The sequence below is a fragment of the Microcebus murinus genome, chromosome 10, assembly GCF_040939455.1.
Source record: "Microcebus murinus isolate Inina chromosome 10, M.murinus_Inina_mat1.0, whole genome shotgun sequence".
Lineage (NCBI taxonomy): Eukaryota > Metazoa > Chordata > Mammalia > Primates > Cheirogaleidae > Microcebus > Microcebus murinus.
Genome location: NC_134113.1, coordinates 67,107,982 through 67,126,579, shown reverse-complemented (window position 1 = coordinate 67,126,579; position 18,598 = coordinate 67,107,982). Strand labels below are relative to the sequence as shown.

At 38.6% G+C, this 18,598-nt stretch overlaps 1 protein-coding gene across 1 annotated transcript in view; it reads right to left on the bottom strand.

Moving 5' to 3' along the window:
• XPOT (exportin for tRNA) overlaps window positions 1-17,495 on the bottom strand; it is a 41,743-nt gene extending 24,248 nt beyond the window's left edge. Inside the window, exons 1-11 of the mRNA XM_012782384.2 lie at window positions 17,161-17,495; window positions 13,887-14,020; window positions 9,991-10,073; window positions 7,440-7,496; window positions 6,677-6,746; window positions 5,706-5,924; window positions 4,537-4,721; window positions 4,264-4,432; window positions 2,497-2,733; window positions 813-851; window positions 613-675 (exon numbers count right to left, since the gene is read on the bottom strand). Coding sequence (XP_012637838.1) covers window positions 613-675; window positions 813-851; window positions 2,497-2,733; window positions 4,264-4,432; window positions 4,537-4,721; window positions 5,706-5,924; window positions 6,677-6,746; window positions 7,440-7,496; window positions 9,991-10,073; window positions 13,887-13,946 — 1,182 coding nt within the window. The 5' untranslated portion in view covers window positions 13,947-14,020; window positions 17,161-17,495. The remainder of the gene's footprint in view (window positions 1-612; window positions 676-812; window positions 852-2,496; window positions 2,734-4,263; window positions 4,433-4,536; window positions 4,722-5,705; window positions 5,925-6,676; window positions 6,747-7,439; window positions 7,497-9,990; window positions 10,074-13,886; window positions 14,021-17,160) is intronic.
• Window positions 17,496-18,598: the final 1,103 nt, after the last annotated feature.

Sequence of the window (18,598 nt, the reverse complement as noted above, 5' to 3'; positions counted from 1 at the left end):
ACTGTAAAATGTGGTAATAATATTATAAAATAGGAGATATTAAATGTTAGGAGCCAGGCAATTCCTAAGCGCGGAGTGTGTTGGCCATCATCACCATTACCCTTTTACAGCCCAAGGTTTTGAATGCGTGAGGTGGGAAATAGAACACTTCAGCACATAGCTAAGCAGCACATGCCATGATTGAATCCCTAGAAAGCAGCTGATGGCCCTTGTGTTTGATGGGAAGCTGACCCATTTCACAAGCCTGGATAAGACTTTTAACTAGAACAAGTCTAGAGTGCCTCATTTCTACTCTCTCGTACTGACTTATGAAGTGACAGTCATCACTCTTATTGAATACAAAGTGAGATATGATCACCAATAATAATATTGTCAATATTTTACTAAGTTCAGTGCTACAAAGCATTTTTAAAAGGGTTAATAGACAAAATATAAAAAATGAAGGATTAAGGAGCTTCTATTAATTTCATCCAAGGTTGACATCAATATAACCAAGGCTAATTTTTCAAATGCTTCTTGTTTTAAAGGGCCCCCAAACAATAAAAACTTGAAATATTGATATGATGTAAGTAAACAATATTAAAACCGATTTCTCAATGCAAAAATTCTTACCTCATTTTCAAAGTTATATTCTTCATCATATGTCAATTTTTTCATAACGGCCAACATGATTGCCTAAAATTAATAAAATAGTCTTTGTCAACCAGTTTCCTTTTTAATTTGACATAATTTGAAATTAAGCTAAATTTAAGGCAGATTATACACAAAAGGAATCTATTATTAGTTTAAAATACCATAAAGAAGTCAATTACCTCTACATTAGCTTTTTGCTGATCCGAGAGCACTGTAAGCTGTTGAAAAGTAAGCAATAATTTATTAGGCTTCCTAAAGGTATATTTGTATATCAGAACATTTTTCTAATCAAGTAAGATCTTTTAAAACATGCACACAATTCTTTTGGAAGGCAGTCTGGCAGCACCTGTCTATGTTTAATACATACCTAACTAAGATCTAGCAATTCCACTCCTAGTAAATAACTTGACATGCAGGCAAAAACATGTAGATGAATTTGATTTTTAAAGATACCTATAATGTATTTAGCAAGCAGCAGGTTATAAGGATAGTTAAGGATGATCTCATCTTGACCTTAAAGCAAATGAGTTTAGAAACCCATTAAGAGATACATAGTAGGATTACCAATAGCGATCACACCTTTCCACACAGCCTGAAATTTATTAAAGTATGCAGGTAAACGTGTTTGTAATAAAACAGAAAATTAAATTCATTTTGGAAAATAATTATTTTAAGCTTGACTTGATTCAATTAATCCAATGCAAATAAAATAGGAATGGCCCTCTTACGTCACAATGACAAGTTGCTAACTCTTTAAATTGTTACATGCTATAATATGGAGACTAATACCATCTACATTTTAAATTCTTATTAGAATTAACTGGTAGAAATTTTTAAGTGTAAAAAATGGTTCATAAGAAATTGGCAGCCCAGGCTGGGAGCAGTGGTTCATGCCTATAATCCCAGCACTTTGGGAGGTTGAGATGTGAGAATGCTTTAGCCCAGGAGTTTGCAACCAGCCTGGACAACATAGCAAAACCCTGTCTCTACAAGAAATTTTTTTAAAAAGGTTATCTGGGCAAGGTGGTGTGTGTCTGTAGTCCCAACTACTTGAGAAGCCAAGGCATGAGAATTGCTTAAGCCCCAGTGTTGGAGGTTGCAGTGAGCTCTGATCACACTACTGCACTCTAGTCTGGGTGAGTGAACAAGACCTTGTATCCAAAAAAAAAAAAAAGAAAGAAAAAAAGAAATTGGTCAGTCACGGTGTCTCATGCCCATAACCCCAGTGACTTGGGAGGCCTTGGTGGGAGGATTGCTGGAGTCCAGGGGTTATTGTGGCCAGCTCAGGCAAAATAGCGAGACCCTCATCTCTAAAAACAAAAATAAGAAAAATTGCCCAGGCATGGTGATACATACCTGTACTCCTAGCTACTCAAACAGGCTGAGGTAGGAGGATCACTTGAGCCCAGAAGCTTGAGGCTACAGTGAGCTATGATTGTACCACTGCAATCCAGCCTAGGCAACAGGGTGAGAACCCATCTCCAATTTAAAACAAAACCACAAACTGTTTATAAGAAATGATGTATATGTAATTAAAATAATGAATCATGTTTAACAAAATTCCTACCGTATTCAGAAATAAAAATAAGTTCAAAATGAAAAAATAACATAAGCAGAGTTAATTATATTACAGAGTTAATATAATTAACTCTGAAGCTAATAAATTTCTGAACCTAGCCACTCTTGTTTTCTGGCTAAGAAGTTTACAGAAAAAAGATGGAAATACATTAATATTTAATAATAAATACCTTTAGGTGGTAGACTAAAGGGTATTTTCTTGTTTTCATTTTCCCTGTATTTTTCCAATTCTCTATGGCTCCTTTAAATTATCTACAAGAGAAAAAGAATAAAACAAGGACTTACCTGTTTCAAAATATGCAGATAATCATAACAAAATCCAATAATGTTAGAAGAGATATCATCATCCTCATGAATTAGTAGCTGCAACATCAGTGCCACTTTTGTTTCAATCGCTTGTAGTGCCTCTTGAGCATTCTTGATATCCCCATTCTTAATTAATTTAGTCCAGCTAACTATCAATGACTGTCCCATTCCATTTACCAGCTTAGAAAATCTGGCCAGGAAGTCAACATCTTCTTCCTATAAGGAATCAAAACAGACCTCAATTTAAAACCACCTACTTAAGAGTAAGAGGAAAAACACTAAACTTTAGTATGGATCAAGTGCCAATTACGGGATTCAATTTTAAACTGACATTAGACATTTAACAATTCTACCATTTTTTTTTTTTTTTTTTGAGACAGAGTCTCGCTTTGTTGTCCAGGCTAGAGTGAGTGCCCTGGCGTCAGCCTAGCTCACAGCAACCTCAAACTCCTGGGCTCCAGCAATCCTTCTGCCTCAGCCTCCCAAGTAGCTGGGACTACAGGCATGGGCCACCATGCCCGGCTAATTTTTTTATATATATATCAGTTGGCCAATTAATTTCTTTCTGTTTATAGTAGAGACGGGGTCTCGCTCTTGCTCAGGCTGGTTTCGAACTCCTGACCTTGAGCAATCCGCCCGCCTCGGCCTCCCAGAGAGCTAGGATTACAGGCGTGAGCCACCGCGCCCGGCCAATTCTACCATTTTGACTGGAGAAATTCTTAGAACTTTTTAGAAATTCTTTGACTACTATTAATAGCTACTATTACTCTTTAAAGCAACTGTTCTTAATGATTAATCCTATAGATGTTACCAGCTTTATAAAAGCTTAAACAAAAAGATCTGTGGTTTCAGAACCTTCTCCTCTCTAAACTGTTGAATTTGGTAAACATGCACTAATAAAGTTAATGCTGTCACATTATAGTATGTGTAACAATTTACAACAGTCTTTTCTGATGCTATGTTTTGTGCCTCTACTATCCTACAAGGACATAGGCTACTACAATTACCTGCCTCAAGTCTTATCAGTGCTTGAATCAGAACTCAAACTTAGATTATTTTTATTAATTACCCTTATGCTATTCTCCTATAGAAAGTACTGTACTGTCACCATTTTATGTCTTTTACCAGGAACTAAATAAGACATTAGAGATGTAAGAAAATCATACAATTGACCAAGAAAATCACTAAAGTCATATACCAACATGGCAGTAATACAAAGATATCTTAGAAATCCTTTATCTCTATCATAGCAGAAACTAAAATAAAAACCTGAAAGTTACCTTTCTAAACCACTACTTTACCACACTTTGAGCACTCACTTTCTTGGGGTTAAATTTCTAACAGCTCAAAGGAGTCAAGCTTCAAAAGTATGATGGAAATGCAACATTTATGATTAATGGGTCTAATTTTGGCCAAAATGCACTGTCATTTAAATAGTAGAGTCCTTTGCTATTCAATGTATGGTCCACAGACAGCAGTGTATCATCTGCGAGTTTCTAAGAAATGTACAATCGCAGGCATCATCCCGACCTTCAAGTTTAAGAACTGGCATAATCTATTCTCCAGGGCAAACACTACTCAAAACAGTATGGCTCTCTAGACACAGCAGATTATTATTATAATCTCAAGGAGAATTTCTAACATTTAGGGGGGAAAAAAAGAAAAAGCTATTATTATATTTAACTTATTAAATATTCTAGTTTGTTAGAACAATTTTCAAAACCTTATATATATAAATTTACTGACCTGGTCAATGCTGAAAAATCCAGCAGACTGTAATACTTGACACAAAGATTCTACTAGTTTCATTTTATCAACAGGGTCCATTCCTTTATTTACAATTTCAAATAAACAGTCACATGCTTCTTCTCGTAGAACTTCTATTGACATGTGACCTAGCAGCATATTTATAAACCTGGGTAGTGGAATAAAATTGTTATGACATTTTCAAACTCATGAGTTTTAGACACTGTATTTTATAGGTTTACACTAAAAAAAAAAAATTATAGGCACACTTACCTATCATTGGCTATAAGAGATAAGTCTATCCAAGAGACATAAGCCCCAACTACTTCAAGGCACTGGCATGTCACTTCTGAATTAGTATACTGATAATTGTGTAATATTTGGTACCATGATTCCACTAGATTTGGAATGCACTGTTCCCTCATGGTATCTTTTATGAGAGTATTCCTACGAGCCTCCTAAAAACAAAACAAAATATCAAATATGCAAAGTAGATTAGCTCACAAAATAATGTTTGACATCTGAATATAGTTGCACACAGTGATTTCCTCAACACTAAACTTCCAGACTTATCAACATATTCTCTACCACTATTTCCTATTTATCAGCTCTAAAGTCATATCCTGTGATTCTTTATATTTCCTTCTTCCATGCTATGCTATTCCTCAGCGTCAGAGTTAACTTCTTATTAAATACAAACTATAAATAAGCATGACTTAGAAATCTTAAGCCTGTGCTGGGTGTGGTGGCTCATGCTTGTAATCTTGGCACCAAGGTGAGAGGACTGCTTGAGGCCAGGAGTTCGAGACCAGCCTGGGCAAGAGCGAGACCCTGCCTACAAAAAATAAAAGCCAAGTTCAGTGGTGTGTGCCTGGAGGCCTAGCTTCTTAGGAGACTGAGGCAGGAGGATCACTTGAGCCCAGGAGTCTGAGGTTTCAGTTTAGCTACAATTATACCACTGCACTCTAACCTGGGCAACAGAGTGAGACCCCATCTCAATTAAAAAAAGAAAAAATCTTAAGGATGTGGTAAGTTATTCCTCAATACGTAAACATAATACTTAAACTATGTGACTGAGAATGTAGAAGCAGCTAGCATTGATACTTCATAATCAATTCTTCTTCCACGTTCAGGGACTATACAGCAGTATTAAATATAGACTGTATTTCTCAGCGAATTCATAGAAGAAAATAAATTTGTGTATTTCACTGGAGAAAGCAATTGCCTAATTAAAAAAATCCAATACTTTAATTTTAACCAACAACTGAAAAAAATTAAGTTCCTTTGTAAAATAAAATTCAGAACATTGGGTAAATTCATAATTATTAAGAAAATTTACCTCAAAAAATTTTTTATAAAAAGATTTATTGCTCCTTTTCTTATGTGCCCATTATCTCATACAAAATCTATATAAAATCTAAAAATCAATGTTAGTTACTTGCCTCTGATGTATGCACAACATCACGATCCACCAATTCGGAATCAATAGCCATGAGGATTCGGAGGTATAGATCTACTCCCCTTGGATTTAGGTCCACTACTGAGAGAATGTCAAAAAAAAACTTGGGCCATTTAGTAAGATATTCTGTAACAAAAAGCAAGGCGAAGACTTGGGCTGCTTTATTTCGTATAAAGGTCTTCTCTGTCTGGGGATTCAGCATCTGACAAACAGAAATAGTCCAGGAAATTCAATTTAAACTGAAAATACTCAAACACATTTTATCATTAAAAGGCAAAACTCTACGAAACTTCAACATGGTCCAGATTAGCTATGCAACAAATATGCTTCAAAATTATCAAAGGATTTAAGTGACTGGCCAGATGACGAACATAGGTTCTGAGGTTACTACTTCTCACTCTTAACACTTTTACAGATAATGTGCAGAGGTTTAATAGTTCCTATAATTTCTGCTAAAAAAAAAAATTTTTTTCTTCTATCTGCTTGCTCTTTAAGGAAAATAAGAATTCCAGCTACACAACTGCTTTATATGTTAAGATAAGCTAAAATTAACCAAAAAGAACATACTGCGAATAAAGAATTCCACTGGCCCTTTTTGAAAAGGGATCTTGTGCAGAAGAAACTGTCCAGAAGGGCTCACCTTTAAGAGCCAAACATAAAAGCAGCCTTTGTCAAATAGTTAAAAAAATAAAAACAATAAAAATTTTAAAAAATTACATCTTAAAACCAAAGTTTCCAAAATGTGTCATGGGAGGTATGACAGTTTCAGTCATTGACATAATTTTAAATTATTGCCAAGTTTCCATCTACCCACGATCTTTAAAACCAGCACTTTAAAAAAAAGCCACAGGCCCAAATAGAGGGTAAATGATCAAAACCTTTGAGGTAAGGTTGCAAACTCTTACAAATATAAAAGTTTAAATATCTGGTTTACAAATATAAAAGTTTAAATACCTGAGCTTGAAGCCAAGATATGAGCGTCTCCCTAATTAGCTGTTGTTGAACAGTAGTTAGTTCTGAATATCTGTTCAAAAGAAAGAAGAAAAAGAATAATGGCTGCATTGGTGTCCATGGTTATAAAAAGTAATAGCCTCATATATATTTGAAAGGGAAAATTTCTATAGCTCTCAATTATCTAAAGTTTCCTAAAATGAATCAATAAATTGATGCCTCTCATCATTGCTTTAAAGAAAAGATACAGATCAGAGTGACAGGTTTGGTATCAACATCAATCTTTGTTTGATTTGTGGTTCTGTTCATGTTAAAACAAAATGACAGCTACATAATTTTTCAAACAGAGATACATTCATATTCTGAGGTCTGTGGTCTATAGAATAAACCAACAGACAAACTAAGTGTCCTCTCAGCAGTGATTCATTGTTTTTGCTTAGTTAGTAAGCCAGGGATTCTGCACACAAATGCTAATGTGGCCGCTTAACTCTAACAATTTTCATGTAGAAAAACAGGCCTGGTGTTATTAGATCTTCTGATTTTTCCAGAGAAGCTGGAAATATAGATTTTTCTGTGAAGTGTCTGCATTTTTATATGTAACCAACTATCTTAATACTTTTCAAAGACTTCTGGATACATTAAAACATGCCTATAACCTGGATATAAATTTTATAACCTCTTATGGTTTCCTCAAAGAAGAGAAAACTAAATAAAAAATGGCCTCTTGCCACAAACCTCAGTGTCAAAACAGTGAAAAAAGCCTTACTTGTATTTAACCTGATGTTCTAGTACTTGAAAGCAGAAAAACTTTATGTGATCATCACTGAAAAAGAAAAAAAGGAAATTAGATATGCAGAATATAAATCGAAGAAAAAAAATGAAAGGCAAAATATTAATAATACAACAGAAAAGTTTCTCAAAACACCTTGGCTTACTTCCTACTCACTGCTCTCTTTTTATAACATTAAAATCCATTTATTTAAAAAGCTAAGAGGCCAGGCCCAGTGGCTCACACCTGTAATCCTAGCACTCTGGGTGACTGACGCAGGAGGATCACCTGAGTTCAGAGTTTGAGGTTGCTGTGAGCTAGGCCGATGCCATGGCACTCTAGCCTGTGCAACAGAGCAAGACCCTGTCTCAAAAATAAATAAATAAGTTAAGAGAACTCTAAATATTATATAATATTCAACATTTCCATCAAATCCGACAAGCAAAATAATCAAAATAAATCAAGATGAACCTTAAACATAGTGCTTTGTAAAGAGAAGGCATTCCCTCTAAACTTGAGATGTTAGGATTCCTGGAACAAGGCCTTCATTTTACAATACAAAAGTTAGTTGTAAAATGACAAACGGCAGAACAGCCAGAGACTGAGTCAAATCAGAGAGAGTCATCCAAGTCCTCCTTAAGTCTCAGTAAGTTCTACTGCAGCCAAATCTGAAATACGCATGTGGTCTGTCAATCTAGTCTCAAAGTTCATACAGGAAACTGAATTACAAATATACTGCCCTTATTAGATGGGGGCAAAATTAACATTCACCAATTATCCATTTCTAATTATCTCTCTAGGGGTGATGCGGAGTTGCAGCGAGCCAGCTATAAACTCTGACAAAGACCCTTTAGAAACCAACAATCTGCTCTTTCAAGACAGACAGTTTGGGCCAGGCTTAATCATGCAACAATTTTTCCTATATAAAGGTAACTGGTCCAAATAACAAGGGAGATCGGCTCTTAATTTAGACTAATTTTGTTTGAATTAACTAAACAAAATAATTTTACACACAAAAAGATGGAACATATCTTTTAAAATTTTGTAAAGTTAGCTTTAATTAACATCTCTTCTGAGAACTTAGGCTTTCTATTCTTAACCACTTTGGTACGGCGCTCACCGGCCGTGAAACCTTGCCCACAGCCGGCACTCATGGTCTGCACTATAGTTTGTGCTGTGCATTGACGACGAATCCGTTTTGCTCTTGTGTGATGAGGAAAGCTTGAAAGCACTGAAAGCGTGTTTTACTTTACAGGCAGCTTTACTTGTAATGTAAATCAGAATAGGTAACACATACATATATGTTTTCATCATGTTATTTTTAAATGTTCACAATTTTATTTTGATAAATGAAAAATTAGAAAAGTCATATCACGGCTGTCAGCTAAAGTCGATGCTGGGCTGTGATATGATAAAGTCAATGCTGGGCTGTGCACATTCATCCGTGGCTATAGACTATAGTCGACACTGTACTGAAGTGGGTAAGGATGACACTGAAGCCTTTAACTGAATTTTATAAGACTTAGATTTTCCACTGGGGGAAAAAACAAACAAAACTATAGGAAGCCCTTAATTAAAAGCCAGCTCTTATTTACTCTAAGACATATAGCAGATATTCTTGAAACCAACTCTAACTAAATTGAAGCACTCAATTTCAGGCGTCAAACACAGACTGATAGGCACTGCGTGCTGAGAACTCCAGCCAAGAGTTCTGCTAATCCAGGCACTTCTGCCCCCACTAGTAAGCCGACAGCTCATCAGCTGTGTTTTCCCCATCCCTCACTGTACTAGTTGTACTTCTTTTGTAAGAAAGTAACTCAATTAACTGTCATGTAAACTAATGACATGAATATAAAAGTTCCTATTTCTGTATAAAGTAAGCTAAATGCTTTAGAAAGACTTCATAGAAAGCCACACTGAGGGGGGCGAACAACCTTGTACATATTTGATGTGGGCTGGATATAACCATAAGACTTGACAGGTGGAAGCAAATACCCCCAAAATCTAGAAATCTGTATTTATTGTTTCACTGCACTCACTGTGTAAGCTAGAAATTGTAGAGGATGAGTTATGGGTGTGATTAACATAAGAATAAAGTAAATGCTAGTGGCACATACACAAACACCTTAGTCCAATACCAAAAGATTGGTAATTGAATGTTTATATACTTTGATTTGAAATTAAAAATTTATGTATCATTTACAAATGCCTCTTTTACCAAGTTTTTAGAGAAATAATTATCACTCCCAATAAGAGGATAAGGAAGTTTTTACCTCACTCTATTCCAGCTGGGATCTGTTGTCAGGTACACAACATACAGCAAATGATAGTTTTACTAAAAAGTCAATTCTGAAATGACCAAACTATTGGTTTACTATTTTTCTCATTTCTACATTGAATGACTCTATATTAATGGTTTCCAAAAGGGATCAAGTGATAAAATGTTTCTATGAAAACATATTCCAAAGACAGGTAAATTTAACAGTCGTGCCATATTCACAGAAATTTAAATTCTTCTAAGAATTCATACAAATTTTGTTTTAATTACCTGTATGTCCTCTGGGCTAGAGCTTCTGCACACACCTGCCAAGCATCTGGGGAAATCTTTAATTGCTCAAAATAGGCCAGGGCCTGTAAGATTGCAACACAACAACAACAACAACAACAACAAACACATTTGTAAAAGTCAATCTCAATGCCCTACTAATACTAAACAAAATATTCTGGGAATAGCAAACAAATAACAAATCAGTAAATAGAAAAAAACAACTAAAACACTGAATTTAGGCTTCTGAAAATGTGCAGCTTATGGATCATTCCAAGAAAAAAGGTTAAATGAAAGACAAATTCTATCAGACACTCAAACCTCTGTTTCCTCACAGCGAGGACAACACAAAAACGCCCCACAGACTTTGCTGGGTTATTACGCAGAATCAGGAGAATGTTTCACATCCTTTGGGTTAGAGATAAATACAACTATTTATATTTAGGTGAGTTTCCTGTACTATGCAATTGTATGAATGAGGGAATGGGTTTGCATATGCAGTCTCAATGGCTGCTCCCATTGACAGAAGACCAGGCAAATGAAAGTGATTAGATGAATATCACCAAATACTATCTTAAGTATGTGGTATAAGAAATGTCTTCTCCAGCCGCTTCTTGTGACAAAAGAAAAGAGAGTGAAAGAAAAGAAAAATATAATAATTTAAAAGAAAAATTAAAAAAAAGAAAATTAAAAAAAAAAAAAAATGTCTTTGCTACTGGTTCCTGGCAGAGTTCTTAAAATCCTTGGAATTTCCTGAATGACAGAATTGTCTTTTATTATTTATATGAGCTCCTTTGGATCACACCAGAGTTTATGCTAATGAGATGACTTGGGGTGGGACCCCTTGACAGCCTCAAGATAAGGCTGGTTACTAGAAAGACAAGTGATTAGTGGGTTGGAAATTTCAGCTCTAACCACCAACCTCCAGAAAGGGGAAGAGGGCTGGAGATTAAGCTCTATTATAACCTCCTGAACTTCTGGGTTGGTGAACACACTGAGGTGCTGAGAGGGTAATGTCCCCAGAGAGGGCAGAGGCCTGGAAAGCTGCATCCCTTCCCCACACTTTGCCCTATGCATCTCTTCCATTTGGCCATTCCTGAGTTGTAGCCTTTAAAATAAATCAGTAACAGTAAGCAGTAAACTGTTTCCCTGAATTCTGTGAACCAGTCTACCAAATTATCGAACCTGAGAAGGGAGTTGTGGGAGCCCCCAGTTCTACAGTCAGTCATCAGAAGTACAAGAGGTTCTGGACTTTTGACTGGTGTCTGAGTCGGGGCAGTTTTGTGAAACTGTGGGATGTGATGCTAACTCCTGGTAGTGTTAGAACTGAACTGTAGGACACCCAGCTGGTGTCCATAGAAGAGAATTGGCTGTTGACGCTGGAAAATAGCCCAGAGTAAATAATGGCTATCTTTAGAAATTAAGAATATAAAAGCCCAGACAGCTGTAAAACACACTAACTCAGTTGTTTTTGAACAGTAGTCCACGAAACTTAGTTTCCTTTAGGGGGTATCTCAGGAGCCAGGGAAGGGGACAAGGTAGAAATAAATTATATATGTTCCATTACCACCTAATATGCCATCTACAAAAAAGAGGCGGATGTTCAGCTGCTAAAATTGTCACTGACATGGCATTTTTCTTTAAATAATAGGTTTAAAGCCAAAGATGAGTATTCTATTTTTAAGGGGTAGAGGATTACCCTGAAAATTTTTGGTTTTTAATGAAAGTCTTTGTACTCTGGATCTATGCATTACTAGCATTAAAAAAAAATTCTGTAGTATCGATGAGCAAGTCCTAGCTTTTATTACCTAGTTCTTCTATTCCACATCTTTTTTCTAATGGTTTACTGCCTCTACATGACAACAGAGTTGGCTCAGCTACTTTTACTGCCCATGTAAGAAACAGAGAACTACAGATAGACAACTGAGCAATTGGGGTTGGCAGTCTTTTATCTCATCACCAAACTGAATTAGGTTCCCACTACTCCTGAACTACAACAAAAGGGCTATCAGACTTCACTTTTCCTTAAGATTTCCTTCTTTTTTGTCCTAATTAATTCTGTTACCCAGATTGGCTTAATAGAGTATCAAATTATGCCTGGACCTAAATGCTTCAAATATGCCTGTGACTGATAGAATCAATTTTTATTGATGAAAAGCACAAATTCTGTATTAAAGCCACTAAAAATGTATTGGCTTTATTTTTCTGAAAAAGAAAATCATGACACATTTTAAAAAATCTGTCAGATGCTGGAATTTAATAAAAAAAAGATTTCAAAAAGGCACATAAAAAACAATAGGAAAGGCCATCTAATAACTAAACAAATAGTCAAAGGCTTTTAGTATAATAAGCATGCAAGTCTATCAAGCTAGACTAAATTTAGGTAAAGATCTATGATGCATGGCCAAGCGTGGTGGCTCACACATGTAATCCCAGCACTTTGTGAGGCCCATGCAGGAGGATGGCTTGAGGCCAGGAGATTGAGGCTGCAGTGAGCTAGGATCACACCACTGCACTCTATCCTGGGGAACAGGGCAAGATCCTATCTAAAAAAAAAAAAAATCTATGATGCTATGTTTAAAGGTAGGTAGCTTAAACCCCAAGGAAAAGAAATACTCATTTATATACAGAAGACATGGACTTTAAATGTCTTTTGATGTCCTAACTTATTTAACAGGTTGACAGGTACCTTGTAATTAGCCAAATGCTTAAATCTCAACTATAACCTGTATCTGGAGGGATACTGACTTAACAGCAGAGACATGAATGTGGTACTATGTTAAGAAACTACTTGGGATTTTTTTTTTACTTTAAAAAATTTCTGCATAATAGCAGAAAACTGCTTTAATATTTAGTGAGATTGTTAACCTAATTTATAAAAAGTATCCTTTGCTATGAGAAGTAGAAAGAAAATAGCTTTCTCCTTTCACTTACCCTATACTTCAGAACACCCATGTCTTTGAAAAAATAAATTATAGGAATATTCTTTAGATTCCTTTTTCATCATTCAGCTGTAGTAGTGATTATAGTTGTAGGCTACATTATGTTTAACTGTTTACATTCATCTAACTATACCCCGGCACCTGATAATAGATTCCTTGCCATATAATTTTATATAACTTAAGACATGGCATATCATAACTGCTTATTTATATGTCTGCCTGACTAAATAACAAGGATGTTAAATACCACCAACACAAGGGTTAAAAAGCCTGTACAGACCAAGCCAAGCATGTGTGTTATTACATAAGGTCCCTTGAACAATACTTTGCATTACAAGTTTTAAATAATTAGAAATAATGACCAATGTTGCAGAAAGACCTGCCTCGAACCATATGAGATTTTGGTATTTTTTTTTTTTTTTTTTTTTTTGAGACAGAGTCTCACTTTGTTGCCCAGGCTAGAGTGAGTGCCATGGCGTCAGCCTAGCTCACAGCAACCTCAGACTCCTGGGCTCGAGTGATCCTGCTGCCTCAGCCTCCCGGGTAGCTGGGACTACAGGCATGCGCCACCATGCCCGGCTAATTTTTTATATATATATATCAGTTGGCCAATTAATTTCTTTCTATTTATAGTAGAGACGGGGTCTCGCTCTTGCTCAGGTTGGTTTTGAACTCCTGACCTTGAGCAATCCGCCCGCCTCGGCCTCCCAAGAGCTAGGATTACAGGCGTGAGCCACAGCGCCCGGCCAAGATTTTGGTATTTTTGTTCAGCCAACTAAAAAGTAAATCATGATACTCCCTATTTTTGTATTCAGAATATATTCAAATACCTCAAATTCATCTCTATTTGTTTCTACCCAAATTAGACTTTTATCATCAGGTGTATTTTTAATTCAAGTCCTCTGATGCAAATCTGTGGTAACATGCTTTAAAAAATGATTAGGCAGACTAACTTACCCTTTGTCTAAAGTCTGAATCAGCATTTGGATTCAGCCCTAAAAGAGCCTGTTCATCCATCCTTGCTGCTATACTTGGAGTTTTCTGGTTACAATAGGTGTGACCTCTGATCCCACAGAAGAATCCACAAACATCTGCAAACAAAAAGTTGAAAGAAAACAATACTTGATAAAATAGATGCTTATCCAGAATATCACAAGTGGATAAAATTATGCAAAGAAGCTTAAGTGTTTCAAGAACTTCTTTTGAAACTTATCCAAATTACAACCAAAGAAGCCTAAGTCTCAGAAGAATGGGCTCTCCTAAATATTCCACTAATGTGTTAATTTCTAAAAAATCTAAAGTATGCCATTAAGGTTCTCCAGCTTTCTTATTCTTCAAGACCTTCAATAAAGTACAGAAAGTATTTTCTACTTTAAATAGTAGTAGCATCTAATTTATTCGGTGTTTTATTCATTACCTCAAGTACTTAAATGTGCAATTGTGCAACTGTATTAAAAAATTGACAAATCCAGATTATCTCATTATAAGAACTATAAAATTTTGCCTACTTCCGGCCACATACCAACATCACAAACATTTTTTTAAAAAAATCAGAATAGCCAATCCCAGACTTCAATACCCTTATTGGAGTGTTTACAAAGTACTATAAGTCAAATCAAAGAGGAAAGAACAGAATGAAAAACCAGTCATTTAGCTTTTAAACAATGGACTACTTTTGTCCTTTACAGTTCTCCTCTCTTGTCAGCCATTCCTAGAAATGTATTTTTTTTTTAATTTAGTAGATACAAAAAACTCACAAATGACTAAATACTGACTACTCTTATTTAACTTTTTTTAATCTCTGGAAAGTAATCCATTTCTTCACAGGCTCTAACATTCTCAGAAAAGAACATGATAAACCCCAAAGGGTAGCTTAGTTTTTGATAGAATGTGTATTTATTTGAGCAAACATGGAAGAAACTCTAAATGACATGAAAATAACATTTATTCTCTCAAGATCTAAGAGTGGGAAAACTGGCCTTAGCCTTACTACTCTCATTAAAAGGCTGTGGGATTTTTTTTTTGTTTAATTATCATAGCCAAAGAGAACCTGAAGAGACCAAAAGACTAATTGGGTAGGGTGTGAGAGGCAAAACCTTTTAGGAACGTTATAGTTAAAATCAGATCCAGGGCATAGGACCCCCTACCACAATGTGCTTTTCGGTCTTTGCCTGGACCTGCCTGAATGAAATGATAAAACAGGATATGGGCTGAGAGCCCTGGAGAAGAAAGCTCAGCCTTGTATGGTTCATATCATGCCTGCAGACTACAAGGCAGTATAACTCCCCACCTCCCTCAAAATTTAAGATCCAGACACTTTTGAATAACTCCTCAGCATTCTGCACCCCAACTCAGCAAGGTCAGTGATACTGACCCACAGGGCAGTTCTCCAGTGGTATCCTGCCTTTCATCTTTGCACACACTGCTCTTTTTTTCTTGTTACTAGGTTAACCCCTGCTTGTCCTTCAAAATTCAATTTAAAGGTTCTCTCTTTCCAGAACAGCTACTTTGACCCCTATCATCCAACCCTTCCAAATTGGATTAGATGACCCTCCTAAGCACTGCTATGTTGTCAAGGGCAGCTTACTAGTTTTGTCTCATTAACCTTAAAGGTTAAGGACTGTCTTGAATATTCATCACTTATATTCCTAGGACACAGCAGAGCAGTTTTTGGATTTGGAAAGACCTGGGTTTGCATCTTTATCTTGCCATTTTCTAACTGGGGCCACGTGGACAAATCATAAAACCTGGAACAGAGCCCTTTCTATGAAATGGGAAAAGATCATCTGTCTCAAAAAGTTGTAAAGACTTCATCGAGGTAAGATATGCAAAGCATGCCTGGCACATAGTGGTCCTTCAATAGATTATTTATAATTAAGAGGTAGGCACAAGGAGGATGGGAGCTATTTGGAGCATTCTTTATCATGCTAGTGGATCAGCATTTTGAACAGATGGGAAAAGACAAAAAAAAGGCTGTGTTCCCCCCCAGCCAAAAATGATAGGAAAATCTGATGACAGTTCCCTGAATGCCTACACAGGGAAAAGAATTTCAGAGTTTCTATGAATCCCAGATTGAGAAATCCTATAAAACCTTCCTAGAATTTGCCACGGCTTTAGGGACAATTGTTTAACTTTGGTAAAGTCACTTTGATCCTACCAAGGGAAAAGTAAGTGGTCCTAAGGAACAACGTGGCCAATAAACAACCTAAGGAAATATAAAACAGTTACAGTTGTCAGTACAGAAGGAATTCCTTACAGAGAAGGCACCTGGATAGTCAGTGTGTAATGGAACACGGTAATTACCTACGTGTGTCCAAACAAGTAAAATGTTACACCCCTAGTGAATAGGGACAGCTATACTAGTAAAAGGCTGTACACGAACATGTAATATCCTAACACGACACAGCCTTCTAGGTTTAAACATTTGTTACAATGCGGTACACGCTTCAATTACGCATCTTGCAAAGGTTCTGGGGGAAGGCGAGCAACATACTTAAAATATTAAAATATTAAGCCTTAACTTTTCTTGGATAGCCATTAAGTCAAGAATCAAACAATCTGCAAAAATCCCTCCATAGCAACTGAAGACTGTTTCAAACACTAGGACTTAATCTTTCCAGCCTTTTAACACCACGCTGACAAGTCGCTGTAATAAAATGTAACTTCCCCTGCAGTAACAACTAATTAACGCTTTCAAAAAGTACTCGTTTTTCTGGTTACAGGGAAACATCACGCTTCACTACTCCTGCAGGATTGTGAAGGAGGACAGAGAAGAAATGGAGTGTCGGTGCTGGCCAATTACTACACAAAAATAACACTTTTCCTCCTTTTAGACCTGGGGTGGAAGGGGGCGATTCAAGTTTGAGGTCTCTACAGTTGAAACTGGTGGAACGTGCTACAACTACTACAAATGGGCCGGGGGCCACAGGCGCTCCCAACCCTCCTCGGCCGGCCTTGCTCCCATCCTTCCCCGGGATCCCTCCCCAAAAGAAAGCCTCGTGACAATCCGGGTGATGAAACACCCGGCAACCGGCGGCCACGCACTCGGGACACGCCGCCCGGCCGCGGCCGCGGCTCGGACCCACCCCCGCCCAGAGCAGGGGCGCACCGCCATGCAGCCCCCAGCCCGCACCCCTCCTCGGCATCCGGGCCGGTACGCCCTCGCCAACTTCCCCACGGCCTCGCGCGGACCGAGCCCGGCCGGGTCCCGCCGCCCCGAGCCCCGAGTCACCTTCCCTATCACTCCATCCCGCCTCCCCGCCTGCACTCCCGTGGGCCGGCAGGTCAGCGGAGCAGAGCGGCGCCGCACGCAGGGAGCGGGAGAGCGGCCCTCGTCCTTGTCGCCGTAGTCCTCCGCCACTGCCGCAGCGCCAACGCAGGAGATGGAGGGGGCCGGGGCCGCGCGCCTCCCGCCGCTCCGCGTCCCCTGGCACCTCCTCTTGCGTGGCGCCGGGCAGGCAGGCTAGCAAGCAGGCGGGCGGGGTCGGCGCCCCAGGAAGGGAAAGAGCGCGAGGGCCGGCTAACGCCGCCGCCACCGCCGCTGAGTCAGCGCGACGCGCGCTCCCCGCGTCGGTGCCGCGCGGGCCAGCGCCGGCAGCCTCATGGAGAGTGCGGACGGCAGCCCGCGGGCTGGGGCCGGGGGCCTACAACTCCCAGCATGCAACAAGCAGGCGGCGCTTCCGGGCGGCAGGGCGCACACGCGCTCCCTGCCGCTCGCCGGAAGGCGTGGTCGCGGGGCCTGTGGTGCATGCCGGGATGGGGCACCGGCCCGCGTCCCTCCGCCGACCCCGCCTCCTAGGCGGTATCCTCTGCAGGTCACATCTGTGGCGTCGGGTTCGCCCGCGCATTCCTTAAAGGCTTAGTTAATTAGTTAATAGGTTGGAGTACCGAGTTCCTGAGATCAGAATAACGTGGTTCAAACCACGTGTGTCAGTTGTTTAATTGCTTTTCTGTGGTCCCAGGTGTCTCAGGTCCAGGAGCGTGAGGATCTGATGAATGCTGACAGTTTTAAAAAATTCAGTTTGAACGTACCTTTGCCCATGAAAAGGAGAGTATTCTCAGGAAGTCTTACTCATAGGTTCGTTTTTTTTCTTAATTAATTAATTTTTGAGACAGTCTCACTCTGTTGCCCCGGCTAGAGTGCTGTGGCGTCAGCCTAGCTCACAGCAACCTCAAACTCCTGGGCTCAGGCGATCCTTCTGCCTCAGCCTCCCGAGTAGCTGGGACTACAGGCATGTCCCACAATGCCTGGCTAATTTTTTCTATGTTTTTAATTGTCCATATAATTTCTTTCTATTTTTTTGGTAGAGACGGGGGTCTCACTCTTGGTCAGGCTGGTTTCGAACTCCTGACCTTGAGCGATCTGCCCACTTCAGCCTCCCAGAGAGCTAGGATTACAGGCATGAGCCACCCCGCCTGGCCTCATAGGTTCTTTTGATGCCACTAAGTTTTCCTTCATTTATCTGGTCACAGCTCTATTAGTTAATTAGTAAAGGCATGGAGGCACTAGGCTCAGGGAACCTAGATTTGAATAATTCCGTGTCTCCTCCTCACTAGTTGTTGACTTCAGGCATGTTACTTTAGTCTATCAGTGCTTCAGTTTATTTAGCTGTATATAGGGATAGCAATAGTGCGGACCTTAACAGGTTATTGTGAGGATTGAGTTAATA